Source organism: Martes martes (genome assembly GCF_963455335.1).
Source record: "Martes martes genome assembly, chromosome: 7".
Taxonomy (NCBI): domain Eukaryota; kingdom Metazoa; phylum Chordata; class Mammalia; order Carnivora; family Mustelidae; genus Martes; species Martes martes.
The window spans coordinates 98185763-98205498 of record NC_137894.1 but is presented as its reverse complement, the minus strand read 5'-3'; the positions used below and the strand labels follow the sequence as shown (position 1 = coordinate 98205498).

General features: G+C 43.5%; 1 protein-coding gene across 2 annotated transcripts in view; it reads right to left on the bottom strand.

Moving 5' to 3' along the window:
* Positions 1 to 1021: 1021 nt before the first annotated feature.
* The window catches only part of FRMD6 (FERM domain containing 6), a 75030-nt gene continuing 56315 nt past the window's right edge, over positions 1022 to 19736 (bottom strand). The window contains exons 10-14 of one of the 2 annotated variants that reach the window (XM_080809318.1): positions 18355 to 18529; positions 13961 to 14296; positions 12266 to 12397; positions 7978 to 8069; positions 1022 to 2762 (exon numbers count right to left, since the gene is read on the bottom strand). In XM_080809318.1, the coding sequence (XP_080665444.1) occupies positions 2667 to 2762; positions 7978 to 8069; positions 12266 to 12397; positions 13961 to 14296; positions 18355 to 18529 (831 nt within the window). In that variant the 3' untranslated portion in view covers positions 1022 to 2666. Of the gene's footprint in view, positions 2763 to 2860; positions 5865 to 7977; positions 8070 to 12265; positions 12398 to 13960; positions 14297 to 18354; positions 18530 to 19736 lie in introns of those variants that run through there. The other variant, XM_080809317.1, reaches the window with a different exon arrangement.

Genomic DNA, 19736 nt, shown 5'->3' with positions numbered 1-19736 from the left:
CAATAATATCTCTGGGATAAACATGCATTTGTGGGCTAGTTAGGGAAGTTGAGGATGTTGTGTTGTAAACACCAAGCAAGTAATTTAGAAGCAAACTTGGAATATAATTCCTTTCTAAGTTGGGAACTACCTGTTTTTATGAAATCCATCTCTTGTCATAATAACAGTAATAAAATGAGACCTTAACTGACTACAGTTGACACTAGATGGGCAAACACCCATCCTATGTAATAAGCTGGTTAATTATAGCTGTGCCGTGTTTATAGACCTTCGATTAATCTCTTGAGAGTATATAACTCCATCACCCACAATGTCTCATGGCATCTGAGCAGGACTTTTCAGAGGTCAGACTCCTCCATTAACTCAAACTAATGTCTTAAGAATCAAAGGGCTAGGCAGAAGTTAGCTCACTTTTATTCACCCTCCTCTTTATATAAGGTAGCAATCATGACCTTTATATAAGGTAGCGATCACCTTATATAAAGTGTCAGAGAAATGACGAAGCAAATAAAAGTGACAGGAAGGAGAGCTTCGAGTAATTCACTGAACTCACATCACTTCCACTCTTACACTTGGCAAAACAATTATACGTATGTACCACCCAGCTTTCTAGAATGTGGGTGTATTCAGACTTCCCGAAATGGTGAGTTCCATGGACTTGAACACTGGTCCATGCTCTGACCTCTCTGTATTGGTAAAAACAATGCCACTCTCATAAAACGCAATAAACCAAGACACTCTGGCGAGGCGACTCAGCCCAAGTGTGGATGCCGGCTCAGCTGCTTGGGTTCACCTGCAGAACAACGGGTCGGCACCCTGATGCACACTGGCATCACTGGCCGAGCTTCTCGTAGTACCATGCCCACTCAGACCGAGTAAATCAGGAGCTGTGCTCTGGGCCCTGGACACTGCTGTTTTAAGTTCTGCTGGTCACCCTCATGTGAAGCCCAGCTTGAGAGCCGCTGCCTCCACATGAGAGTGGTGGTGGCCATGGAGCCAATAGTTAACACTCGAAGCATTCATGCAGAGTAGATTTTAATTCATTATATAAAGCGGTAGTGAACTTTTTGGTCTTCCCAAGGATGTTGCTAAGTATGGAAAACTTGCCTCTTTCTCTCATATTTAGCTTAGAAGGTGATGTGTCTGTGTGTGACACAGAGAGGGAAGGACAGAGAGAGGGAGGAGAGGGGAGAGAGAATGAGAGAGACGGGGAGAGCGGCATAGCTCTGTAATGTCTGAATTTTTCTTCTCCCTGTGGCCACATCCTTTCTCAGGTCATCATCTCTCCAGTCCTGCTCCCATCTCCCTACCTTCTAGCAGCACTGATCCCATTCTTCCTCTCAAACACATCCTTCCTTTTATCATCCCCTTTAGTGGCACCCTATCCAGAGGAAAACTCAACATCCTCCTCTGGGCACCAAGGGCCTTTCATGACTAGTCTGGAGAGAGTTGTTCCTCAAGCCCAAAGGTCCTTGAGTGAGCACTGTTGTCTCTGGCTTCTCATCTTTGAGCGGTCGGTTTGTACCTCACCCCAACCTGCCGGAAGTTCCCTCTCAAGGCTCTTCCTCTGAGTAAAACCTTTGTTCTTTCCACCTTCCACTTCCTACCCACCCCCAGCTCTTCACTGTTTTTGCACCAGAGCAATACCCAAATAATCCTACCACAGGTCTGGTATAGGGGGAGCTCAAAAAAACAGTGTGCAAGCAAATAAATTTCATTTCTTGCAGTAGCAAAATTGTAAGTCTGCCTTCGTATTAGATTGTGAGCTTTCTCTAAGTGCGGAGGGTAACACAGTATATGTAATAGAGAAAGCAAAGCTTTTGGAGGTGGATTTGGGTTGCAAATGCTGCCCGAGATTTAAGAGCTGTAGGGTGTTGGGGAAGTCTGTTTCCTTGGCTATAAAATGAGTTGACTCCACGAAGGGTTGTGAAGATTAGACATGGTGTGTGTCGTGTCAGCTACACAGCAGGTGACCAGAAACTTAACTCACAATTTACCAGGTGCACTGCAAAATCCACGAGTAACACCTCACTAGAAAGCTTGTCTTTTGGATTGTATGTTTCCAGACGGTCACGATTCTACGCAAGTTACATGTTGGTTAGAAGATTTGAAAACACTCCTCTCTCCCACCTTCGTCCTCAGGGGCATATTGTTAACTATTACTTTATTGAATCCCCCCGAAATGGCCCTCGGAATTATTAATCCCCACTGCAGGCAAGAAAAACCAGAGTAATGGGAAGATCACGGCCATCCTTTCACAAGGCCGCCAGGGCTCTTCAGACCCCTGTCTACTGACTGAAGTGCAGGTCCAGGCTTGAACCTTGATTCCACATGGCCCTCACCTTCAGCCTGGGGACTGCCTGCTTTGAAATTTAACCCCTTACTTTTTACAACTGGAAATTTAACACTCCAAAGATGATTATTTTGTGGGCGAAACTAAGGTTGCTATTTTCATTTAAAAAATGAAAACCATTCTTTACTGAGTGCTTTCAGCCCCTCAGCGTGGGTGTGCCTAGTGGCTGGCTGCCACGGCTTCTTGGAGCCTTGGTTCCTTCATCTCTAACTTGGGAATAAGACTGGCACCTGCCTTATGTGCATATGAGGATTAAAGGAGTTGATCCATGAACTCCTAGCATGCGTGGGATGGGCACAGCGTGTGGCGGGGCTTAGCCTCTGTCCTCACGAACATCTCCGCCACGGGGGCCGGCCAGCTGGCTCGGAGCCCTACCACACCGGGCCTTTAGGAAGTCCCTCCAGGTGATCTGTTACAGGAAAGAAGAACACGAAGAAAACATTCACTTCTTAATGCCTCTTGGCTCGCTTGAGAACTCTAATTTAAAAAAAAAAAAAAAGGCACTTTAAAGACAAATAAAAAGTAACTTTATTGACTGCTAATCTTACCATGAAATGCCTATAAGAAATCATTACAAAATACTGCAGTTTTCTTTTACACACTTTTGGTATCATCCTGATATGATGATCCTTTCACAGAAAGGATTATTTACAGTTTATGTAGATATAAAGCTCATTGTTGCAAATACAAATGTAGACGTAGAGAGGCCATAGGTACCAAACAGGTATACCGACCAGCAACACTATTAACAAATGCAGAATAAATTACAGCTTCATACGTTTCTTTTCCTTTTTTTATTGTTTAAAACAATTTCCAAATACAAAATGTCAGTAACCAAAATGTATTTTCATATACATATATATAATTCTGCTGCAAACAGTCGATCAAAAAGCAAAAACGTTCCTTAGCATGTTTCATTTTTGAAAACCCACAAGACTATTCATAAACCCAATTAGAAAGAGGGTGTGCAAAACCACCAACGATGCTGGCAAAACCCTGAAGACCTGATTCTGGTTGAAGTACAGAGAAAAAAGAAAGCACTACATACTTAATTAAAGATGCTTTTGTCTTGATGTTTGCAAGAAACGCTATGAGCTAAGGAAATGCACCACATTATGATCTGGGCTCTTTTCAGTTAAACCTCCCAGGATGTGTCTCTGACGCATCTATACGAAACGGTGGATTATTCAACGACTTACTTGTGAGTGAAGCAGTCAGTAGCTGATCCTTCTACCCTTTCGTACAGAAGACTGAGATCCTTTTGTACATTTGGATATCTGAAACTTTGGTTCTTTTAGAACTTTTGATAAAAGCAAAATAATTTCATGACTATAGAACTCTACAGAAGTTGTGTTCCTTTCTCAGTGTTGGGTAAAACTGATCTGCCTGGGCTTGGAGGGCACACACTGCCCAGTGGGTGCACACGCACGTGGGGGTGTGCAAGGGGCGGCACAAAGGCGGGGCTGGCCCGTGTTCTCCATGCGTTCATCATACCGACTCCCACCCATGCGGAACACCGCATTTTCTGCTGTACCCGAAATCTATTTCTTTGTTACCTGAAAACTTAATCTTGTATAAAAATATGACTGTTTCTTTAGAAAATAATATATAGTTTTTTTTTTTTAAGAAAACCTGGCAGATAGAAAAAATGGTATATCAAAATATGGTAAACAAATGTTGTAAAATACGAAATCATTACAAACATCTCATAGAAAGACACATTGTGCTAAAGTTCTCTCCCGAAGTGTGAACAACATTGTTACTATACATCTAAAGGTTAACAGATTCACTCTCCTGGACCTGATTTCATTCTATATCTTAACAGCAGTGGCAGTAACTGTCTTAGAAATGGCCCTCTCTCAAACGCTAACATTTTCTGTACACTCTAACTTCGAAATTAACAGAAAGACACCCTCTGCAGCCGTGGTTTTAAACCCCAATGCGTATTAGCTCCATTTGGAGAGCTTTAAAGGAAAAGGCAAGGGCGCCTGGACCTTGCCGCAACAGACTGAGTTTATTGGCCTGAAGTGGGACCCAGACATTGTCACTTTTTTTAAAGCTCCCCAAATAATTCTATTGTGCAACCAGGGCTGAGGATCACAGCAAAAGACCCGTGAGAAAACAGTCATTCTTAACTCGACATATATTAACTGATTGTCTGTCGGTATCATTCATTCAACAACACATTCTCCGTGTTCAACAAGAAAGACCACGTACACAAAAACAGTCCTGGAAGCCAAGAAGAAGAGTTAGTAAGCTTTAAACACATATAAACACACGTAATCCCCGGTATTTATATATGTATAACATATACGTACAGTTATGGTATTTTGGTTAAGCAGACACTAGCATTACCATAATTGGTTCTTGATTAAAACAAAACAAACAAAACACCAAGCACAAACATTTTCTAAGACATTTCCATAGTTTTAACAGAAACTCGTTTTGTAAACGCCACAAAATGCACACAGACATGAACACCACTGATCAGTTATTCTGAGGAGAAACCCTGCTGGGTCCTAGAGCTTTCCGGGAGAGCAGGAAGAGGACAATGGCACCGAGCAGGCGTGAAGGGGTCACAAGGCAGCAGAGCACACAGAGCCTTCTGGTTATTGCTTCCTTCCCGTCTTCTGGACCTGGGCTGTGCTTCTGTTACGTCCATGTCTTTGGCTTGCTAGAACTACAGGATTTTGACCACTTTGTTAGTGTTCACTTTGGGACAGCCCCGGAGAGGCAGCAATGGCTACGTACTAGGCAACGGTCTCTCCGTTAAAAGGAGAGACTCTTCTCTCCTCCCTCAAACCACGTGTGTGAGGGACTGACCAAAAAAAAAAAAAAAAAAAAAAAATACAAGCAAACAAATAAACCTAACAACATCTTTCACATGATTTAAAAAAATGTGATGTCGTGTAATCAAACGAAAAAACAAAAACAAGGAACAAACACCACGACTCAATGTTCTGAAGGCCTGGTAACCAGTAAAGCACATTTCCTTCCAAAGGATCATGAACTTCTGGGCACTGGTCTTGGTGTACATTCTCTGTAGTTCTTTTATCTCTGTGTGATACTTAAAGTGCAATTGTCCCAAGGCTTTTATTTCTATCGCAAGTATCATCAAGAAAGAGCTATATGTTCTGGGGTGAAGAAAATCTGGCACAATTCCATGGCTTTCCAGCCTCCAGCAAACAGCAGGCTGCCCGTGGAGCCAGCTGCGTGCAGATGTACTCTATACAACGAACTCTGGAACTTCATCATGAGTGAGATCCAGAGAAAAGTACTTGCTGGTTCTTTTGACTGGAAAAGCATCTTGGATGTTGACACACTGCTGAGCCAAGCAGCTATTGCAGTACAGGCCTTCCTCATCCAGTTCGTGGCCGCACCCAAAAGTGTAGCTCTGAGCAGTGTCTTGACAGAGACCTGCAATGCGCAAGAAGTCTTTCTGGTAAAGTCGGATGTCATCCAGACTCAAGCTATGTCGATCAGTGGAGGTCTTTGGTTTCCGACATATAGTCTGCAGAATAAGGGAAGGTGAGAACAACTTTAAGAGTATAGACCAAAGTGAAAGGTTAGCAATATTTGCCCTTGTAAAGAGAGAGCTGCAAAATCTTAGAAGGTTATGGAATCTTTGTATGTTGGAAAGGGATTTCCAGTCTGAGGTTTCAGGGCCACTGAGGCCCTGTGGGGAAAATGCAACAGCAACAAACATTCACCAAGCCCTTAGGTGCAAGGCCCTGACCGTTCAGTCTTCCCATCAGCCCTACGAGGTCAGTGCCATTATTCTCCCTGTTTTACAGAGGGATAATCTAAGGCAAAGGAAGTAAATCCAACAGGGACCAACTGTCTCTAGCATCTCAGAAGTCAAGAAATGGTCTTGAAATAGGGTTGGATTGGTAAAGATAGGGCCCGATTTTTTCTCCCCACTAGAATATGACAATTCAGCATGGTAACATTTTCATGCTGAGGTCTGTTATTATTTTATTTTATTTTTTTTAAAAGATTATTTATTTATTTATTTATTTGACAGAGAGAGAGAGAGATCACAAGTAGGCAGAGAGAGAGAGAGAGGGAAGCAGGCTCCCTGCTGAGCAGAGAGCCCAATGCGGGGCTTGATCCCAGGACGCTGGGATCATGACCTGAGCCGAAGGCAGTGGCTTTAACCCACTGAGCCACCCAGGCGCCCCAAAGAGGTCTGTTATTATTTTAATAAGAAGTGGGGAAACGAACCAATTATTATTCAAGAAACACAACTTAAAGAAGTGTTTTTTTTTTTTTTTAAACTAGAATTCTTGGATAGAAAAATAATACAAAGTACAGAGGGCTGGGAGGCAAGAGTCAGGTCCTGAACACTGTAAGTGGTGTTCTGCCAAATACCTCATGCAGCAGGCAGCAGACTTCTAGAACTCATTATCCTAACAAGTGCTACTGGCTGAAAATATAAATAGGTTAAAAAGTGGTTCAGATAATTACACGAATGGAAGATGCTTAATGGGTGATGGAAGGAAACAAGGCATCGCCCCTCTCAACTCGAGCTGCTTGAAACTGCACAAGCCAACCTTGTCAGAATAAGTGCTCACGTGTTACTAAAGGCTAAAGTGCCGGGAGAGAGAACAGGGTCTGAGCCCAAAAACATTTTATTAGGAACTACCACCTCCGGGCACCCTCTGAAGATGCCAATTGGCTATACTTAGGTAGGCCTCCCAGGGGCCACCAGGGTCTCCCACACAGAATGCGTTAGGTCCTCGCGGCAGGCACACAGGGGTGCTCCTGCCTTGTGGCTGTGCCCTGTGGCTACGGACATTTCTGTACCGTCAGACCTAACACCAGGGGCAGAACTGGGGGGCAAACCCAGGCGGTGTGACCCTGGAGCTCGTAATCATTATGCTACACATACTGCTTTAGAAATGACTCAAAAACATTTAATAAGACAGCAGGTGTGCATTAAGGCTATTTAAATGAGACAGATGGAGAAAAGGGAGGAGGAGAGAACCATACACAGAAGACACACATACACACACACACAAAAGAATTTAAAAAAAGACGGAGACAGTCCGAGAGAGAGAGGCATAAAGGGGAGAGCAAGAGAATGCTCAGGAAGAAGATGTGAGGATCAGTTATAGAATAAACCCAGATACTGCAACCAGGAGTTTCAGAGTGCTTTATCTTCTGATATGTTAACAGTGTAGCCAGTGACCACAGGGTATCAAGCAGCCTCACTCAGCATACTTTGAAAATCCAATCTGGATGGAAAAATCAAGGTGTGGAAACACTTCTGCCACAACACTCCTCACGAGAAAATCCTTCTCCCAGTTGTTGAGGTCAATAAATACAAACACACACACACACACACACACACACACAGTTAACCTGAAGTCTGTAGAGGCTTCCCAGCTATAAAAAGTGTGAAACAAAGTACATAATTTACCCAAATAAAAATCAACTCAAAGATGAATGGAACTAGCAAATAAAATGGACATGAGTTCTCAACAAAACTGGAATATCCCTAGTAAGAATCACTTCCCGAGGGTTTTTAATTTTTGCTCATTTATATAAATAGAGCTGTGAGTTCTATTTCAAGTTTTCTATAACTTCAGTACCCAATTTAAATTTCCCAATTCCTTCTGTACCTGCGGAAGAGAATCAGTGCTCTGGCCACGAAGCTTGACGACGGTTTCTGAGGAGCTGGAGGTGGAAGAACCGATTTCTTTCACAATCAACCCTGAAATAAAACACAGGGAAAAAAATAGTCAAACCAATGAAGACTTCCTATTAGTCATACCTCTTGACACATATCTGACATATACGACCACCAAGATCAAAAGGTCAAATATTAGCTGTGACTGAAAAATCTGTTACTCTTCCGTGGTGGGCGACCAGGACGGAACACATGCTGTCTCTTGTCTTACAGTAAATAGGGAGGAGAGAGTAAATGTGGGGTTAGAGGACAGGGAGGAGTTTAGAGCCTGAATTTTCTTTCTTTCTTTCTTCTTCTTCTTCTTCTTTTTTTTTTTAAGTATTTTATTTATTTATTTGACAGAGAGAGACACAGGGAGAGAGGGAACACAAGCAGAGGGAGTGTGAGAGGGAGAAACAAGCAGGGAGCCTGATGCGGGGCTCGATGCCAGGACCCTGGGATCATGACCTGAGCCGAAGGCAGACGCTTAACAACTAAGCCACCCAGGCACCACTAGAGCCTGAATTTTCTAAACAACAACTTCTAATTAAGGTATTTATGAAGTCAGTGACAAAAAGAAAGACTGTAGGTGAAAAAGCAGTTTATTGCCTAATGTTCTCTCACGTTCCATACAGCACGAAGTCTGAACTTAACCCCAGCTGAACCACGACATGGCCTTCTACGTTTGCTTCCCCTTAGATGTGCGGCAGTTTTGTGGGGGCTCTGACCACACGGATCCAGGATGGAACTGGGCCCAGATGAGTCATTACTGTGATTACTGTGTCTGCTGGCCAGTGACATGGCTCCCTGTGTCGTAGTCTCCTCCTGTAAAGTGGGGCTGAAAGCAGCATTTAACCCACAGAGTTTAACGATGACTGAAGAGCAAATGCATGGCAAGGGCTGGACCTGCCTGCGGGACACACTCAACTCACAGGACCTTCTCGGGCTGATAGGGGCCCTGTGGCACTTGCTTCCTGCAGCAGATCCAACTGGGCAGAGGCCACAAATGGGAGGTCATCCTGAACACTTGGTTCTGGATCTCTGAGAGCAATAGGGCTCCTAATCATCCCAGCACTCAAGGACAATCTGCTAATATTTTGGAAGCAGAAATTCAGGGCTGAAACTTCCCTTGTGGCTGTGGTATGTGAGTGAAGCATCAGAAATTAATGTTTCAGAAGATAAAGCTGCCTACAGGAACTGGAGATGGGAGTGAAGACGATCACTGACATTTTTCTTGCAGATCAATGAAGCAAGTCAGTCAAACCCCAGGTCCTCAAGGGTGAATGGTTTCTTAGGTAAAGTATGTTTTCACCTTATAAAAAACAAACCTTGAGGGGCACCTGGGTGGGCTCAGTGGGTTAAAGCCTCTGCCTTCAGCTCAGGTCATGATCTCAGGGTCCTGGGATCAAGCCCCGCATTGGGCTCTCTGCTCAGCAGGGAGCCTGCTTCCCCCTCTCTCTGCCTGCCTCTCTGCCTATTTGTGATCTCTCTCTCTGTCAAATAAATAAATAAAATCTTTAAAAAAAAAGAACCTTGAATAATGTGATTTTTATTTAGCTACTGTTAATTACCTCAGAAATGGCCTTTTGTGTTCTCTTAATTCTTTAGAAATCACTCATAAGTTCTCTTAATTCTTTAGAAATCACTCATAATCTCTTAATTCTTTAGAAATCACTAGTATAGGGCTTGCACATATTAAGTGTTTGATAATTAGTTCAACTGAAATGTGAAAGGAAGACATTCTTGGTTTACATGTAGACAGAAACTCTCAGGTGGACACTTACGTCTTGGGGGTGATACAGACTGCTTTAGTAGGGGGTCTTTCTCTAGAATATCCTTGTATTTTAAAAAGCTTTAACTTTTTAAAAAAAAATTATTTATTCATTTGAGAGAGAGACAGAGAGAGTACAAGTGGAGACAGAGGCAGAAGCACACTCCTTGATGAGCTGGGCACCCGAAGTGGGGCTTGGTCCCGGGGCCTGGAGATCATGACCTGAGCCAAAGGCAGACGCTCAACCATCTGAGCCACCCAGGTGCCCCAAAGCTTTAAACTTTTAACAAATCCTCACAGAAAGATGTAGACTGGTGCACTAGGACCTGGAATGGGTCCTTTTGGATTTCCTGGTAAATGTGCTCTTGGCCCTTATGCCTGTAAATAATCTGCTTCCAAACCCAGACTCTGCGTTAGATAAATCAGCATCAAGTCTGGGGCTCAGAACACTAGACTGACATCGCCCAGACTTCCACCACTATTCAATCTGAGCTCCATATTTTAAAAACAATGTTTAAATGCTCAAATTGTAGAGAATTTGGAAAAGTAGGATGACGCAAGAAAGAAAATAAGATCATCTATAACCCCATAATCCAGAGAAAAGGCTATTAATATTTTTATGTATTTTTTCATATACATACACACATTTTTATAATTTGAGATCCTACTGTTAATACAATTTGTGTTGTTTTTCTTGACTATCTTTCTCACATTATTAAATATCCTTTGAAAATCTCATTAGTTAATAGTTGTACAATATTCCACCATATGGACAGAATAAACTTTTCATTGTTACCTGTTGAGGTTCTTTTTCCTTTCCTTTGCTATTATAAATAATATTTCGAGAAGTGCTTTCATATATAGACCTTTTTAAACAACTATTTTATCTATACTTTATTTCTATTTAAAATTACAAAACCTGGGTGCCTGAGTGGCTCAGTCAGTTAAGCGTCTGCCTTTGGCTCAGGTCATGAACCCGGAGTCCTGTGATCGAGTCCCGCATCGGGCTCCCTGCTCCCCGGGGAACCTGCTTCTCCCTCCGCCTCTGGATCTCTCTGTGTCTCTCATGAATAAATAAATAAAATCTTCAAAAAAAAATAATTACAAAATGTTATCATAAAAGTTAAATGTAGAAATATATAAATAAAAAGCAAAACTGTTTCCCTCCCACCGCCTCTTCCCACCGACACTTTGGTGTGTATTGTTTAGACAGTTTTCTTTCCACACAAACACACATGCATGCACCTATTATATATGCATATAATTTTAAGTTTATATTTAATATATATTAAAATGTATTTATAAGGAAAAATGTCTATTTAATAAAGCAAATGGGCAAAAAAGCCAAAAAGGGCCAAGTCTGGCAGAAGAAGTCTAGTTACACGACCAGTGGAAGCAGCCTGATGAATCTGTGTTGGTTCGGCAGAAGGATTGTCTGTAACCGCTGTCAGGCCTTCTCCTGGTGGACATCAGGGGGCCACGGTTCCACTAGGTCAGCAGGTAAAATTCCGCAATAAAGGAGCCTCATGTTCTTACAGATTAAATGCCAGGATGAGGGGACCCTGCATGCTGGCCTTGTTCATCTCTGATTCCCAGCACCTGTTGCACCTTTGCAGCACCTGTTGCACCTTTGCAGCGGGGACCATGGGTCTTGACCGAGCAATCGCAGGTCATCCCTGTTGTCAACAGGGTCTTTCACTCAAAGCTTGACATGGCTGAGCCATAAGCCCCTGCACCGTGTCCACGCTGCTGATTCCGAACGCGTGTTTTTGTATGGATCGGAAACCAAGGCATGAAATGTGACAAGAGCCATTAGGATGGACTTAAAAACAAAACCCACAGTGCTGGGTTTTTTTTAGGGTAACATCTTTTACTTCATAGAAATAGTTACATAATAACTATATATACATAGTATAATAACTATATATATAGAACCCTAGACTAGGGTTCCAGTGAATGCATGTTCTCTAACAGAGTTAATTGAATACGGAATTTAGTAAGTGTCTTTTTATGTCTACCTTTTTTGACACTTTTTCCTCCAGACTCCTACACCCTGGATGATCTAGTGGGGGAAAACAATACAAAACACACCCAAAGACCCTCTGTTTCTAGCTGCACAGCATTTGTCCCCCTCATGGACAGGGTTTCCCATCTGTAGAAAGGTTTCTGAGGTCCCTTCTAGAAGTATTACAGGAGTCTCTGATTATCATTTAAAACAACAAAACAAATCAACAACAAAGAGGAAACTGTGCTTCGCCCAGAGCTTGGGGTGGATGGTGCTTCTTCCCCATCCTTTCCCATTCTCCCTGGGAAGATCCTCAAGCCAGCAGTCTGTGGTGCTGACCTGGAAAGTTCTGATTCCAGCCCAGTCGGACCTAGAGCCCCACCCCAAACCTCCTGTTTTCTGAGACCCCTGCTTCTCAGCCTGGGACGGTGCACTCCTGAAGGAGAACTTCCCATAAGAGCTCACCAGAATGTCCATTCAGCTTCCGCGACAAGAGCATGTCCTCGGTGATATAGATGCACATGTCTGGGCTGACTTCCAGGGACTCTTCATTCATCCGCTCCAGGTCTCGGGGGTCGTCGACCAGCATCTCTATCTCTGACACAGAAGAAGGAAAAGGCATTTGGGGATACGAAGGGAAATGCACACCAGAATGCACAGCTGTACTGTGAGGGAGGCTATGTGATTCCCCATATTTTAAAACAGATTTGCTTATGAGAAACTACACTAGGAAATTCTAGGGACAATTCTCAGCTAAATGTATTCTCTTTTTTCACAGGATTGGTGTGTTATCAAGATGTTTTCTCGATTTGTGCCACGATTTGTCAATTATTCTTTACTCTTTACTCTTTACTCTTTACGAAAGCAGGAAAGAGAAAGGGGTGCCTGCGGGGCTCAGTCGGTTAACTGTCTGACTCTTGATTTCTGCTCAGGTCATGATCTCGGGGCTGTGAGATCGAGCCTGCACCAAGCTCCTCACTCAGCACAGAGTCTGCTTGTCGCTCTCCCTCTGCCCCACCCTTTACACATGCTCACACTCGCACACTCTAAAATAAATCATAAATAAACTCTTAAAAATAAAGAAAGAAGGAAAGAGCTCTACCACCTTGCTGAGATGACAGAGGGAAAACTAAGACTGATGGGCTGTTTGCCTGAAGCCAGAGCACAATGAGTTGTTCACGAGGGTCCCCATTTCCCATTGCTGCCTACTCGCAAGGCATTGAAGGGACTTCATTTGAGATCCACATGAATTCTACGGTAACCAAACCAAGCAAATGTGCTGCAGTTTTCCTTAATGAAGTCAGTATCTTTTTCCCAAACCTGAATGTTACAGCACTTGAGGCAGAAAAATAAAAAAAGAGAAGCACACAAGGGCGCCTGGGTGGCTCAGTCAGTTAAGCATCTGCCTTTCGCTCAGGTCATAATCCTAGGTCCTGGGATCGAGCCCTACATTAGGCTTCCTGCTCTGACTGAGGGGAGCCTGTTTCTCCCTCCCCATTCTGTCTTTCACGAATAAGTAAGTAAAATCTTAAAAACAAAAAGAAAGAGAGAAAGAAAGAAAGAAAGAAAGATGCACACATAGGCTAAGTTTGTCTGATACAGGCAGGAGGTCTGGTTTTCTCTCCTTAACAGAGTTAAGCAGCCAGGTGCTCTTTCTATTATATTCCCAGAATTCCAGTTGCATAGGAGGAATTTAAGTAATACTTACTAAATAACCAATGGCCTGGGCTCAAATCTTTTTTTTTTTTTTCCCCTGCAAAAAGTTGAAGACATTTCTGTCACCATTGTTGCATCTACTCTGCTGTCCGAATCAATGTCTATTTAATCTGGGAATGAGAAATGCAGAGCTGAGCACTGCAGGCTGACTTCTGCTCTACTTCATAGAAACTGCTAGGACTCAGAAGCCACTAGCACCCCAGCCTGTGGCCACAACGGATCACCACCGGAGGAATGCTTTCTTCACCACACAAGCAAGTCCACCAAATCATGGGGCAGGGAGGGGGCATGTAAGTCCCCTCTTCTCTACTGGTACTTCCAAGTGGCGCTCCACACAGCCCGCCTCAGAACTGGTAGTTGAAAACAATACCAGGCAGGAGGAAGGAGGGGGCCAGAGCTGGTGGGGCAGCACCGTGAGCGGGGAGAGCCCCGGGGAGCCCTTACCGTCATCCTGCGAGTCCTCCTCCAGCCGGTCCTTGCCGCTGCTCTCCACTCCGGAGGTGTGTGAGCTGCCGTGGCTGGTCATGGAGCTGCAGGTTTTCAGCTTGCGGTGGATGGCGCTGCCCGAATAGCTGTCCTCCGGCCCCGCGTCTCGGGGCTTGGTGTCCGCCTCGATGCCCGAGGTGTGGGAACTGCTGTGGCTGGCAGTGGAGTGGCGGGACAGGCGCTTGTGCCGGACGCTGCCCGCGCTGCTCCCGCTGGCCCGGGACCGCTTCTCCAGCTGGTCCACGTCGAGGTCCAGGCTGTCACTGATGTAAGACTCCCGGTACTGCTTCTTCTCTGCGTGGGGAGGAGCACAGCGCGTTGTTACAGGCAACCAAGACAGAAGGAACGGCCGGTTGGCTTACATGAGGCTAAGAACCAGGGCGACTGCGCACCCAGAATGGAGGGGCTGGAGGCTGCTGAGGGTTGTGACAGGAGCACAACTTAAGAAGACTGCAAATAAACAGAAACCAGGACAACAGACCTGAAGGAGTATTCACACCACTCCGAGTTTTAAGGCTTTAAAACTGGAAAAGTGCTCTTCCGAAGACAGTTGGCAGGACACCTCTGCTCCGCAAACCGCTATGGGTCAACAGTGACATGGGTTCAGTAAGTGTGAATAAATACTCAGAAGTGTTTAGAGCCGTGGGACATCGCCATGACAGCCACTATTGTGATTTTGTATTATGCATAAGTATCAGCTCCACAATGGATTAGACATTTTAAGATAATTTCAGAAGCAGTGCTATAGAAGACTGTTTAAGAAATATAATTATACTAATCGCCATTGATTTTATTTATTCAGCTTGGCCCATTATTAGTTTAGTTCTGACTGCTAAATATAATTTAAAATAAAACTACTCTTCTGCAAATTTCTTCCAAAGAGTTCTAAAATTTAGTTTCTCGTTAATGAAGACTCATTTTCTCCATTTTGGGTGAACTAGCGAGGCTTTATTATCTATTTGGAAAATACAGGAATTGCTACCGGTTTGGTGATTTATACTGGGGTGACCTCTGAATGATAAAACTGTTCTTTCATAGGTCAGTGCCATTCTTTAACACAAAGACGTATTAGAAAGTCCCTTTTGTCAAATGCTTAACTAACCATTACATTAAAGCACCAAATCACAACTGAGTTGCAGGTATACAATTATACCCTTGTGTTACAGGTCAGAATTTTAAAACAGGGAAGTAGATCAGATTCTTTTTCTTCTTAATACAGATGAGAAATAACATATTAGAACAATGTTAAAGATGGCAAATGCACGTGGGGAATGTTAAATTGGTATTATTTCAGAAATTGGTAACTTGTAGACTAACTGGGTTCTCAGGGGGCCTACTGATGGATTTAATTGTCTTGTTTCTTGGTAAGTGAAAACACTTGTACTCCTGATGTCTAAATTCAACTCTGAAGTATAATCACCATGGGCTCCCCAGAGAGGAAGGAGCATCAGCAGAAAGAGAAGATGTTCTTTCCAGGAAGCAAAGTGCAAAAATGCTTGCAAAAGGCTATGTGTACATTTTTGCGCTCTGGCCATTCATATAAATTCTAACGAGTCCAGCTACACCACAACAGGGAGTATGTGTAGCCATACAGGAAGCAGACCGGGGCTGGAGACCAGAGCCTAATACACACATACATCTGAGACAAGTCTCACGTGCATCATCTACAACCCATCTTCTAGAGCTAGACCGGGTTCCAAAGATTCCTATTTGCTGAAGGCAACCACGGTTGAGAGGAAGATGGAGAGCTAAAGGGGTGTACAAAATTCTCATACGATTTCTGTTCACAGTAGTTTCAAAATCATAGCCATGGGGCACTGGGAAGGTAGAAAGCAAAGAGAAAATAGCTTTCTAAAAACTTTAGGGTGCTGGAGTTCTAAGACAATTGGGAACTATGGTTCTAATAACTTAAAAGCTTTTCTACCTTTTTACAAATAACCCTTTTACTCTTGACACTTCCCAGCACGTTCAGAGTCAATCACAGTTACTCTACATTCATTAGTATACCAGAAGATAAGCTCTTGCCAACCTGTCCTCTACCTCATAGGAGCCTAGCGTTAATCTACTTCCTGTCAACATATCAGAGCAGTCTCGGTGTTCTATGTGGCTGGCCAGTGTTCCCTTCTTAGGGCTGAAGCACTTAGACCCAGTGCAGACATTTAAGAAGTATCATACCACTCGGTTACTAACTGAAGGATATGTTTACATAATTCTGAAATTTATTTATTGCAAAATGCAACCTCTCGCCTCCCTAGTAATCAATGGTGTCAACAGCACAGATCATCAATGTGTTGGCGTTCTTTGTATTTCCTTTGTTGTAAAAGCCCAGAGACCACAAATCTTTTGATACATGATTTTCGAACAGAATGCAGTCAGTGTGACCTCTTGATATAAGACCTAAAAACTAAGCTCTAACTGCTGAATAAAGTTGGGTCAAAACATCTTTTTTCATGACAAAAGCATTTCTTTTTTTTTTTTACTTCTCTTTTAATGCTACGGAAGAATTCTTGTGATCATTTCCTATTATAAAATGCTAAAAGAGTGTTTCAGACAAGGTGACTCTAAAGAAAAACACAGTCTCTTTTTGTGTTGAGCTTTTTGTTTGTTTGTTTTGCTAAACTAAGACTGGGAAAAGAGCTTTCTTGTAAAAATGTTGAAGCCCTTAAGTGTGGATGAGATAAATAGAGTCTGGCCAAGGCTGGCCCAGAGAAACTTAGTTCAGGCTTTCTTTAGACCTAGAAGAATCTCTAAGTAGAAGAAACTAAGAAACTAAATCTGGTTTAGAAAAATAAAGAAAGATGTCCCCCCAAATCTATCTGCATTTATCCAAATAAAAAATCCAATTTACACCTTTATCATTTCTTCATTGCCCTCCTCATGTAAGCCCCCAAATAGGCACTCGGTACTATATATGGTAAGAGAGAAACCCTGCCCTCTAAGAACTGAAAATTCTTTGTAATTTTACCTTAGAACCTATAAGGGAGGTTCACGAATTCTCAGGCTCTAAAGGGCTCCCCTTAAGGTCATCTAAACAAGAATGTACTAAAATGCTGATGGCAAAGCTCACAGAATAACTCTCAATGCCCTGCAAGCTGGCCATTTAGGAATGTGGTCAATTTGACAAATGATGGGCTCCACATGGAGGTCACCTACTCTTACAAGTTTCCTTGGTGCTTCTGTCCCATCTTTCTTCCTCCCGAGATTCATGTCAGCACTGGAGAGATGTGATCTGTTCTACCGATGAGTCATGGTGGGGAGGAACTGGCTGTGTGGCCGCAGAGGAAGCCGGGACACCTGGCAGTGATGCCAGTTCTCTCCAAAGACAGAAGCAGTTTGGTGGCAGACGGCGGGGAATGATTCATGTTCTAATGGCTGCTTACAAAGCAATAGCATCTCCAAACTGTGTCGCATTCAGTTAGAGATAGCTTTTGGGAGAAATCGCTCAGATGTGCAAACCGCTATAAGGTTTTTTTGTTAAGAGGACAGGTATTTGTCGGGTTTCTGTAGGAAAGGTGGGGTCCAAGAGGTCAAAATTTATTTTCAACATGACCGCGAATATGAATCTGCCTCCAAATATCCTAGATCTAATATAATTGAATTGTAAGAATTACCACAATGTGAATTTGCAAAACAAACTGAAGACATTAAAATAGGCAAATATGCAAACTAACATTTGGGGGGATTAGAAGCTGGAGTGTGTTAAGTGGAGACACCCTGGGTGCCAGAGCTCAAGATGAAGGGTTAACCATCTGGTTAATATTGTAGAGCTCTTCCTTACCATGAGTGGTCCCCTGTTTAAGGGGCCGCAAATGATTCGCTCTCTTCTGTGTCTCAGCAAAGCCCCTGCGGGACTGGCTGATAAAATCCTCCAGTGAGAAATTCTTTCTTCTTTGTCATTCCTGCTCACCTAGACTGGGGGCCTCCTGGCAGTCTATGAGAGAGACTGGAGACATTCTGTCACCCACCTTTATTGTCACTCTAATCTAAGGAATAATTGCACTGGAAAAAATTCCAGATCCCAAGGTGCTCCGAGCTGCCAATAAACCTTGGCCTGCACCTTCATGACATGGCTTTCTGTAACCATCTTCAAGGAAAGTGCGGGGAAACTTGAGAGACTGTACCCAGGGACAGCTGAATGACAGGGACAGCCTCAGGTCTTCCGCACAGGTGCTGCGGCTGGTGGGCCTCAAGGCTACCCCCGGTCTTCCAGGACAGTGAGGAGAGGCAAACGGGAATGTTGCTCTGAATCTGAGAGGCCCAACCCTCGCATCCTATTCTTCAGGGCTCTAGATAGTAAAGGGCCCCAGGTGGCAAAGGCACCACTGGCTGCTCTGCCCAAGACCCCGCCATACCTTCATTTTCCTCCAGCTTCCGGATGTGGCGCAACACCGGCTGCAGATTCATGTAGAGACGGTGGCTGTTGCTCAGGAGCTGCAGCAGGTGTCGGGAGCGCATGGGGCATCCCGTGTAGTAGATGAGCTTCCTGGCTGAGGGGAGGCCATCCGGCAAGATCTCAAATTTCTTACCCTGTGGAGCAAAAGCACACACTGGATTTGGGAAGAGAAGTCTCTCGTTTGCCAAGGTCCCCTTCATTGTCTTCTTACTAAGAAAGACTCCAGACTCAGAAATAGATGTAGAAAGCTCCATCCAAAATTCACTCAGAGACAAATTATTGTTTTTTTATTCAAAAATGCCACAGGACTACGTTTACCAAAAATTCAGGGAAGTGTCTAGCCAGGGTCTTCTGGTAAACACTGACTGGGAATGAGAGTCAAGGAGTATCCTTGGTTTCTCTGGCTAATGGGGCCGTTTATATGATGGAGAAAAGAGGGGCCCATCATGGAAGCATCTTCTAATGCAATTCCAACACCCTAATTCAGCAAACAAGTTGACAAATTCTAGAAGCATAATGCATTCACATATTTGTTAAACACTATGTACCAAACACTGTGCTAGTCACGGAGAAAATGACAGTGGGTAGGACAGACAAGGTGCCTACCTTCATAGAGATATGTTGTGGTGGGAGAGACGGTACATAAACACATAAAATAACTATAGTTTGTCACAAACTCTGGGGGGGAAATAAGGAGTTATGAGAGCAGACACTACAAATTCCTATTTAGGGTTAAGAAAAAAGAATGGAATGGATCAAAGAGGGAGGCTGGGGCGGGGGGCACGGGGGAGCACCTGGCTGACTCAGTCAGTAGACCATGGAACTCCTGATCTCAGGATTGTGAGTTCAAGCCCAAGCCCCATTGGGCATACAGAGTCTTAAAGGGAAAAAAAAAAAAAAAGAGGGAGCTAGAAGCTAGAGGGACAGTTAGAGGGATAAGAAAAGAAGAGATAGAAGTAGTCTAAGTATCTCTATCAGTAGAGATATAAGGAATCTCTCGTTCTTTAAGCCTGGGATCATTAACATAAAGTTCATTAACGTTAAGTTAAGGAGGAGAGTTCGGCAAAGTTTCTTATAGTCATTGGATATTATAAATTCCTTCACCTTTCCTATTAATGAATACGGCAGCAGGCCTGCAAAGGAATATTCCAAACAATTCTCAGCCAGAGGGGAGAAGTAAAGCAAAGCGGAAGGCATCTTCCAACTATACACTTCAAGTTAATACAAAACAATATGGCTTCGTGTCTCTCAGTTGGGGATGAAGTTTTCACCCCTTGACTTTTCATTTTAAAGGAACCACTGGTGGATCCCAACGCTAGGATGGTAATGACTATCACTTAA